This window comes from Cariama cristata, unplaced genomic scaffold (genome assembly GCF_000690535.1).
Source record: "Cariama cristata isolate BGI_N322 unplaced genomic scaffold, ASM69053v1 scaffold15012, whole genome shotgun sequence".
In the NCBI taxonomy this organism is placed as follows: domain Eukaryota; kingdom Metazoa; phylum Chordata; class Aves; order Cariamiformes; family Cariamidae; genus Cariama; species Cariama cristata.
Window position 1 is genome coordinate 110,647 of NW_009603380.1, and position 10,713 is coordinate 121,359.

At 36.0% G+C, this 10,713-nt stretch overlaps 1 protein-coding gene across 1 annotated transcript in view; it reads right to left on the reverse strand.

Moving 5' to 3' along the window:
• JAKMIP1 (janus kinase and microtubule interacting protein 1) overlaps window positions 1-8,105 on the reverse strand; it is an 89,859-nt gene extending 81,754 nt beyond the window's left edge. Inside the window, exon 1 of the mRNA XM_009695177.1 lies at window positions 7,977-8,105. Coding sequence (XP_009693479.1) covers window positions 7,977-8,105 — 129 coding nt within the window. The remainder of the gene's footprint in view (window positions 1-7,976) is intronic.
• Between the last annotated feature and the right edge of the window lie 2,608 nt (window positions 8,106-10,713).

A 10,713-nucleotide genomic window follows, 5' to 3' on the forward strand; every position in this document is an offset into this window, starting at 1 on the left:
GCTCTTCCTAATGCAGCCCAGGACACCGTCAGCCTTCCTTGCCTCAAGATCACATAGTAGACCCATGTTCAAATACATTTTTTCATCACTACAGACACATGCTGAGCAGATTTGTACACTCTAGTTTAACTCCACAGGGATTCTCCCATCACCAGAAAGGTTTCCTAATACTTTTTTTACTTTCAAAAGCAGGGTCACATAGTCTAATATGAACTGATATTTGAGAGAGAAAAAACATATTCATTAGATTTTTTTTTGCACTTCTCTTAAAAATCTGAATTTACCTTGCTTTTTTTAAAAATTCAAGTTACCATCTAACTGTGAGTAAAAGGATAAGAAGTTTTTTAAAGTTGGGAAAGTATCTATCATACTGTACAACTAAATATGGTTTCACTGAATTTCAGCAACATCTACAGCAGTATCTTGAGAAATTTCTTCCCTGCAACAGAGTAGAGCAATCCGAATGTTTTACTTCCGGAAGTGTGTAGAAAAGATCAATTTTTTTAATACAGATCTCATTTCCAGTCACATAACAAGGGACAAAATAATACAATCAGTAAAAGTAATAAATTGTCTTTACTTCTCTTTTCGGTATGTCCCTGTACACACAAATCCATCAGTAACCAATGGATTTTAAGCCTGCTCCAACTATGATCATTTGAAGAATTTCAACAAAATTTAATAGGAATATATTTTTCTGGGCCTGATGTTGAATATTTCTGAGTATCTTCTGCAAAGTGCTCTGAAACATCACTTCTTCAGGTTAACACAAGGTTTCATTGTTCCATATTCAGAGCCAACTCAATTTACTCAAGTTAGACAGGGAAACACTGGTATTACCAGGTTGTAATCAGACATACCAAATCAACTTGCTATATCCTTCTGAAATTCCAATTTGGCAGGTAAATCCTGCACAATTTTTGCTTTTCTCCTTCCCTTGTGTTTTTCCAGGCAGCAAAGAAACGCCTCCTTTGAGTACACACCTTCCACCCCCACAGCTCCCTTCCCAGCAAACTTTCTTCACCAGCGTCAGGGTCAAGGTGAGTATCTGAAGACTAATGAGCTGCTGCTAGACCACTGGGAAAGCTCTTCATGAACACGTATTTTGCATCTGCATCAATCACATTGAAACCGTAGGTGTCACCTCCAGTGAAGCAGCTAGCTTTGCCTGACCTTTTCCAGGTTATAAGCTAAAAAGGGCTGACATTGAAATTTTGAAGGAATCAGCTTTGCAGTCTCCAGTCATATCAGAAACCCACTTGGAAGGGGGACAGGTCTAAAATAATCATCCAGGAGATCTATAGATCAACTTTAATATGTCTACACTGGTATGGTGTCCAAGGATAAGGAGGAGAAGCAACCTCAAAAGCTGGGTCTCTGAAAGGCACTCCACCCACTGCTACAGTGGGGAGCTGAGTAGAAACAGCAGAAGTAATCACTGCCCCCCCAAACACAAACTCACACTTTGGTCTCTGTATCAGAGACTACTCAGTCCATCTTAGGGCACTGGATGACCTATAACTGCTGGACACCTGAAGCTCCTACTTGGAAGTGACATGGCATAGTGATATATCTTGTAGCAAGAGAAAACTACTGTGTAACAGGTTATTGTCAGAACAAAAAGATGAAGATGCTCAAGGTTGATAATCATTTGAACTGATTCCGTGTGTCAAGGAGAAATTCCCTGCCACCTGGACTGCAAGACCTCTGTGCTAAAATGAACAAAATTCAAACTATTTCAGGGGAAAAATATGCTAAACATCTGTACATTTTAGTAAACAATAACTTTTCTGTAGAGTATTAAATTTGCAAATGTAGATCTTTCAAACTTAAGGAAGATACTGAAAGACTTCTACAGAGCTTGCAGGCCTGATTTCATCTTTTTATTGGCAGTGACAAGTGGTCACATCAGTTCACAGCCTATGAAGTCTCCTGGCTTCTTTCCCAATTACAGCATCATATTGTGTCCTCTAAATGTATCTTTTATAACTTCCAGTCATCCAAGAATTCAACCTGCTTTGCTTTGTTTCTGCTTTCAGGCAACCACTTCTCCAAATCTCGTTTTCCTCTAACAAGAGCTTAGAAGTGACAGAAGCAGCAGTCAACATGACTCCACCATATCAGATGTTGCTTTGTTGGAGCTTGTACTCACTGCCCAGTTACGTAGTTTAACCCCAGCCGGCAACTAAGCACCACACAGTCGCTCACTCACTCTGCACCCACCCCGGTAGGGTGGGAGAAGAATTGGAAGGGTAAAAGTGAGAAAGAAACTCATGGGTTGAGATAAAAACAGTTTAATAATTAAAAAGAAATAATATTTTTTAAAACTTGTAAGGAAAAGAGAAAAAAAAAGAGGAAAATAAAACCCAAGAAAGACAAGCAATCCAAATTACAACAATTTCTCACCACCAACTGACCGATGCCCAGCCAGTCCCTGAGCAGTGCCCCACCGCCAACCTCCCCCACGGTTTTATTGCTGAGTGTGACGTCATATGGTATGCAATATCCCTTGGGTCAGCTGGAATCAGCTGTCCCAGCTGTGCCCCCTCCCAACTCCTTGTGCACCCCCAGCCCACTTGCTGGTGGGGTGGAGTGAGGAGCAGAAAAGGCCTTGACTCTCTGTAAGCACTGCTCAGCAATAACTAAAACATCCCTCTGTTATCAACACTATTTCCAGCACAAGTCCAAAATATAGCCCCATACCAGCTACTATGAAGAAAATTAACCCTATCCCAGACAAAACCAGTACACTCAGTCACCATTTTCCCAGTCCATCTGCTTCTACTGCTTGCTTCATTTTTCTCTGATCTTATTCATTGTTCCTTCTCCATAGCAAAAAGCCTTCTGTGTTCACTCTTTATTCTGTCCACTTTCATAAATATCCTCTTCTTGCATGCCCATGCCCAGTAACAAATAAATAGAAAAAAATAGAAACAAAATAAATAAAATAGAATAAATAATAAAAAAAAAATTAAAAAAAAAAATCAAGGCAGCACATCTACTGCAATCTTTTTTGCCTCAAGCATTTCCCCTTCTGATAATCTTTTAACCCAAACTCTCAAGATTGTGTGACAATATCAAAGATCACAGAAAATGTGTTTCAGTTCATATTTGCATATATGAAACTTATCTCTTTTCCCTGGGCTACATTTGCAACTCCTAGAAATTTCTGAAGACTCTAGTGACTGTCCTGTTATTCCAGATTTAAATGGTTTATATATATAATTTGATAAGATACATTAATTTTAAAGACCCTACTACAGTTCTGAGTACAATTTTCCTGTAGATCAGACTGTAACATCAAGACTTTTTTAGGATCTCTTCCACTGTGTTTTCTGTCAGCCTGCTCTAACATGATACCATCTAAAAGGTTTAATTATTACACTTTCTTGTTGATTCTTCCAAATTAATGACAATCATTGCTTAATATCTGTCTATTGATGTCTCACTCCTCTCCAGTATCTGTTTTACCTGGGTTAGAAATTGAATTATCATGTCTAGTATATTCACTCATTTAATAATTCTGAATTCTGATTGAAGTAACACTGCCACATTTATTCTTAATAACTTCATTACTTACTGTCCAATATTTGACAGATGTCCAAAATTATCTCGTTTTAGTGATTTTGTTAAGTATTGAGAATTTACATTTACATATCAACCATAGAGAACAGCTGAATTCAAATGCCCTTCAACTGCTGTCAGGAAACAACCTACCCAAAGGGATGTGCTTCCTTTTAATCACAGTCAGTAGTGGCAGGAGTAACTACACATGGTTTTACCAATACTTCATCCACTTCCCTGCTCCAAGAGGGATGCCATATTTCATTCTCAATTACAATATCCTAGTGACTCCCTGCTATTCAGTACATTCCTTATAGTTGAGTAAGTTAACCGGCTCCTTTCCTATTCCATTCATAGCAGACGGGAATAACATTCATTTATATATATATTCAGTATGTCTGGATTCTCAAATCAACAGCTGTATTTCGAGTTCTTCCATACACACCGGCCATAACTCTTTTCCATATGACTTTTTCATTCCCAGTAAATAGAGTTGTTTTGACAGTATGACATGCTATCTTTCTTTTTTTTTTTTTTTTTTCCCCATATTGAAAATAGGTATTTTTTTTTTTCAACTTACAAAGAATCACTGTTACATACAGATTCAAAATCCGGCATTAAAGCTCAAAAGACCCAAAGAAATCTGGGAAAATCATGAGGACTTACAAAAACAATCTATAAAATTGTAAGGTGATACAGTGGCAACTGAGTTGAAACATCTCATTTATACTATCTCCTAGATGTGTTGTGATCTTAACTCTATAAATGTACAGTCACAAGCAGAATATGGATATTTAAAAGCCATAGTAGAACTCGGTGAAGATGGAGTAATAGTGACAGCAAACACTATAGTACCTTGCTATCAAGAACAAAGTAATACCTGAAGTATTGGAAGATGATCTGCTAATGTTTGCTAATCATCTCAGTAGGAATAGGTACTTTGTAATACTTGTTCCTAAATATTCATGCATCTCAGCATAGGCATTTATAAAACCCCTGAGCTGATTCACATTTTCTTGACTCTGCCTGCCAAGACCATGCTCATTCACTGCAGCCCCTTGTGCCTGCTGTACTGGATTTCAAGGTTCAGTTAGAGCAAGTCCTGCCTCCATTCGTATTAAAATAAGTATAATTTTTGTGCTTCGGTGAACTCTTTTTGTCATTTGATACCCAAATTTTGGATGTCTTCCAACCAAACATTTCCACTAGCAGAGAGAGGCAGTATGTGAGCCTGTGTTGGGTTGATGCATTTCCTTCTGCAGACTCTCCACAGATGGCAGTGAACGTAAATCCCAGGAGGATGCACTACATATCAACAGGCTGCCCAAACACATCGAACAAGTGTTCCCAAAACAAAAGGCAGTAAAAGAGAACTAAGGCAGGGCCACAACTTTTGCTTCATCCCTTTGGTTGAATGAATGAATCCAGCTGCTCGTACTCCAGAATCCCAAAACACCACTAGCAAGATCCACAATGATGCATATTCAAAGCACTGAAAACATCAATTTTGGATCAGGTATCACATAAGCTTGGAAGGGAACAATTTTACAGGAGAAGTTTCTTTAAATGGCTCAACAACAAATTAAACAAAATTAACTGAGAAAATATGCGTGAAATTTTGGATATCTCTTGCGTGAAATTTTATTTCAAAGAAAGCAGTATTTTGCAGGCAGAAGTATGTTAAGACTAATTTCCATTTGTCATGTCTCTCATCAATTAAAAGGTTCTTCCTCAGATAAGTCATTAATATAGGCATATACGTGAGGGACAAAATAGTTGAGGAGAACTAAATTAAATTAATTGGCCCTACAAGAGTTTGTTACCTTTCCTAATACAGTTTATGTCCCACAGGCCACAGAGCTGTGTCCCTAGCAGCTTCAATACATTCCCTCTTACCTCTGTGCCAATAAAGCCATCCAATTCATTTAGAATTCTCTAGGTACAGTGTTTTTACTTTTCTGATACTAAGTTGTAATTTCTATTGGTTTTGTTACTCATTTTTAAACTACAGTCTAAAGAGGAAAAATCTCTATGGCTTTAATGTGCTTATCTTGTCAGTCAAGGCATCCTGTAACTGCTGCACAGACAAAGAGCAGGCTGTTGCTCTGATGGTGGGAAATAAACTACACGATTCAATTCTAGTGAAATGATTGAGAGCAAACACCACAGCAAAGATGTGGGAAAGAGGTTGGAGACATCTTCCCCCCCATCCTCCTAGAAATGAACTCCAACATGCTGCAGAATTTACTGTGGACTACACTGTATATTTAGTAGGATTTTAGAGTACTCTGGCTGTAATTTCCTCTTTCATATTCACCTACACATTACATATGTGAGCCCACTCATTTCTCTGCACACGTATACACTCAATACACAGATGTGTCTCCTACAATATCCTCAATATACCAGAAAACATGAAATTCTCAAACTGCAGAAAGGTGAACAGGTAATCAAACTGAAGCAACTCTTACCAAACTCGATATAGCTAAATAAGCAGACTAGTTATAGAAAATGTTCCTACAGCTGTTGTGGTCTTGTAGCTACACCTTATTCTTAGTTAAATCAGAGTCAAACTTGACACTATTATAGGTAAAGCATCAAACTTGGAAACATATCAGGGCTAAAATTCTTCTTAGGGTTCATGTAATCTTTTTGTAGATTTTCTTAGAATCTGAGTAATTTAAATACTCAAAATTAATTCATTCTTCTGTCCAAGGTGTAAGATAACTTTATAATTATGTTCTCCTTTTAATGCAATTAAAAATTCTAATAAAATTCACATCTGTGTTTCTACATAAAAAGTGATACAGAACAAAATAGGAAATAAGACAAAATAACTAGAAAGAGAAAATTGCTAATGTAAATTTAACGTACCATCAGCTCACAAGTCTCTTTCCAAACAGAAGCACTGAGACATTAAAAATGACAGTGAAGTAATACAATTTATCAGCTGGTAAATTCCATTTTTGAGGGTATCAGCCACTAGTAAATTTCATGGTGTGTGGTTTTAAGAAGCACAAGTAGTTTCTGCCACTCTCATTTCATAATTTATTCTCGTTATATCAGACAAGAGTAGGAGAATTTGGATCAGGAAGCTAACAGCAAAAAAACCCTGACTTTTCTGTTCACTCATCAATACTGCTGACCCATAAGAGACATGACTTCTTGCTTTAGTCTGCGAAAAAGAAAAATTTCCAAGGTAACACAAATTTATTTGGCTGATACATACTGAACCTATTGTATCAGTCAAACAAGAATTAAGGTTTTATTGGTTTTTTACCTCTGTAAGAAACAAATTCTGAAGACTGTATTTGTAGGGGATTTTTTGTTTGCTTTTTTAATTAAAATATGAAAAATAAGACCATCCAAAGCTAAGTATCACACAAGACTGTTAAAGAAACTAGAACATACAGGAATACTATTATTCAAGTGTCCCAAGATTTACACCAACATAAAGAAACAAGGCTAGAACAAAGCTATGTTATATAAAGTGAACACATCTTTTCAGTGCATCCTTGTTCCACTGGTAAGTCCTTGAGACTCTTGCAACTACAGTATCACCAAACACGCACAAATAAACCCATCTCCACATGGATTCATCTCCACATGGATTCATCTCCACATGGATTCATCTCCAGGAGGATTCATCTCCAGGTCGATTCATCTCCAGGACTGTCCTGTGCAAGGTCAAACGCAGTAATTGAGATTAATAAACTAACAGAATAGAAATAACCTTACTGGCTTGTCCATATTTTAAACTGCTACAGAGATATATAAAAGTAAATGCTAATCTTTATAAATATGTATGTGCTTCATGAATGAACAATTTCTCCTAGGTGTTCTCTTGATTACTCAAATGCCTGTTGAACATGTGCTAGATTGACAACAGATCTGTCAATATTTGTCTATCTATTGGATGCATCATTGAACAGCTCAAAGCAATGGCACACACAACTTCAGTAAATCAAATCAGGACTCCTACACAGATGATTTCCAGTTAATTTATATTCTCCATAGGCATTTAAAGTGACTTGCTTTGAACATGGTGCTGATGTTTGGCTTTGAAGACATTTATTTTTACAGCATACGGTTTTCAGTGCTAAGATGAAATACAAAACTCCCTTGTTGCCTTTAAGTCACGCTAAGTTAGTGCCATTTGTATTGCTGTGAGTGCAAATTTCAGTGACTGGATGTTTGAGGACATTTTCTTCCTTTTGCACAGCACATTATTTAAAATAGTTGGCACCAATTTCAGTTCATCAGTGTTTCTTCTGATTTCACTTCTTTGTCACCTGTTTTTCTTTTAAGGCTAATGCATTTTAGTAGTGAATTAGTTTGAGATTAAAGCTCTGCTGGTTTCTAACAGTGTTACTGTTAAGAAGAATGATCACAAAATATAGACAGACAAATACCTTGCTTTTTTCTTGCTGAAATTCTATCTGGATGTTGGTTAGTTTAGTTCGTAGCTCCTCATTAGCAGCTTGCAGGGCTTCAATCTCCATGTCGGACTTCTCTCCCTTGGCACGACTTTTCTTTGACATAATTATTTTTGAAGTTTAAAATAAAGTTTTTGCTCCACACTGAGCTACCAGCTAGTGCCTTTTTGCTTTTAGCATTTAAGAGCCATGTAATGTTCAACAAAATATTTCACACAAATCTCTGCCATCGTAGAAGTAGTCTCTCACGTCCTGGAAGAAATAAAGTAGTGGGAATAGAATTAGGCTACGGCATTGAGCAGAATCAAACACCAGACATAACATCCAGTTTTAAAGCACACTGAACTTCCTTGTAGTATATACAATATTGTATAGTGTACTAGACTTTGAAAGAAATAGATCAGAAAAGAGGAAGTTACACAATATGTCATCATCTTCTCTAAACCCTATCCACTGTAATGTGATGTCCACAGAAATAAAACTATTTACAGTTATGATCAATATAGTATACAAACAGAAATCATATCTTATTCAAGACCTGACTTGGACCATACTCAGGATTCCCAAGAGGCACAGAGACAACTATAAATTAACCAAGGCTGGTGGTGCTTAAGTGGGAACAGTTTACTTCTGGTAGTAAGAAGAAAGCACTTTTCACCTTAATGTATCAGTTATAATTTATCATTGTATTATTCATAATTATCATTGAGTCTCACAGCATCAGGATATATGGAAAAGCTTTATGTAATATTCAAGGAGAATATCAATAGCAGACAAAGAATCCTAATTCTAACAATTAGGAAATCCCACAATTAGTTTGCTTCATAAGTAGTCATAGAAGCTGAATCTGCAGTATTTTTTCCTCTCTGCTCTCTAAGAATAACCTGGTGCTTCACAGGAACAAACTGAGCAGCAAGTGATATCAATGCTGAATTAGTTTCTAAACTCACATGCTCTGCTCATTCTAAATATCCATATAATTTTCATTATTCAATTGCTGACAAAGCAGTGAGGTTCCTACTTTAATACCAAACTACATTCCTGGAGTATTATATTTCCAAGAAAATTACTGTCAAATTATCTTCAAACAATAAGTTGCTTTTTCCAACTTACTTCTGCCTGGGAGTTCTTTTAGAAATTGTATTAGAATGAAAATCACATGCATTCTTTTGCATGTACTTTCTAAAAGGTTAACAGCTAATACCTCAGGTGTGTAAAGACAAACATCATTTGGTGAATTCAATTAAATATGTAAGTATTATTCTCCTCTTTAAGGACTGGTAAACAGAAACCAAGGAGTTAAATATCTTGCTCAAAATGACAAGTCAAATCAGACAAAAAGTGAACAGAACTCAGGACACCAAATCTCAGTCTGTTTGACAGTGTTCCCATTGAGTTATTTCATTTATAAAAAGCAATTGAAAAAACACCAACTATACCAATTGTTTGCTAAAGTAACTTAAGTGAAATCATTGTTTTGCTTTGTAATATAGATGTATTTCCTTTGAAACTTAATAATCTATCAATTTATCCTATGCAATAAAATTGAATCTGTTCCTTAAATTCATAATATTGAGCATTTTCAATAACTTATGAAAAATCAGGAAACAATTAAACACCGGTGCTATTGTGGTTTTACACATAATTGTTGATTCAAGAAAAATAAATCAGCAGTATTCTTAACAGTAACTTGAAACAAAGAACTCTTCAGTGAGTCAAAGAAACTTGAGGAAATATTGTTCTTAATAAAGTTTTTTCATGCTATTAATCTATGGAATTTCTATGATATTAAAGATTAAAACTAAATACTATTTAATCAGTATATTTCATCCAAAATCCTTAATTGTACGGAAAACCTGAATTCAAAATCAGTTGCTAGTCTTTCCCTGGTCAATTTGTAAAGAAAATCTAAAACAACATAGATGTGCAAATCCAATCTATAATAATTCCACAGCATTTACAGTGTTGGAAGGGGAAATAAATTGTTCCTTATCTCAAAGGCAATTGGAGGTTTTCATATACTATCAAGCAATTATTCCCAAAATCCTTACTAAAACAAAATTCCTGATGCAGTCAGACTATATATTATTTAATTCAGTAGAGGATTAACGTGGTTAAGGAAACCAAAAACATTCCTTGCTGGCCTGACTGCATGAATTTTAAACCCATTAGATTCTCCCCCTGCCCCCATCTCAATTACAGTTTGCAATAAAGAACATTTAAGTGATAGACGTATTTGCTTCTCCATCAGTAAAATGAGAAAGTGAGGTAACTGTGCTTGATGTGGATATACATGACATCCTGAGAACAGAAAAAGATATTTGAAATGTGAAGTGTTTTGAAATTACCACATATATTTTGTTCAGTAACAATACTCTCTCCTGATCGTATCGTGTTCCCAAGCATGTTATGAAGGTACTATACCATTCAATATGAACATTAGGTGATGGTCTGTCTCTGAAGTCCTGGTCATGCATAACTCTCAATTACCGCAGAGTTCGTATTCTATCATAGAGTCCCCATCACTCAAAGCCTTTAACAAATAAGGTGCTAAGATCAAGTACTAGCACTACTTTTTGAAGTACTCTTTAGAACTAAAAAAAATGGGAATCTCAAAACATTGTTTTCAATCTTTTTCCTTTAACTCGCAACAGTTGAAAATTGTACCTTTCGAGTAAAATAAAAGCTTAGACCCAAAATCTGAAGAAAATCA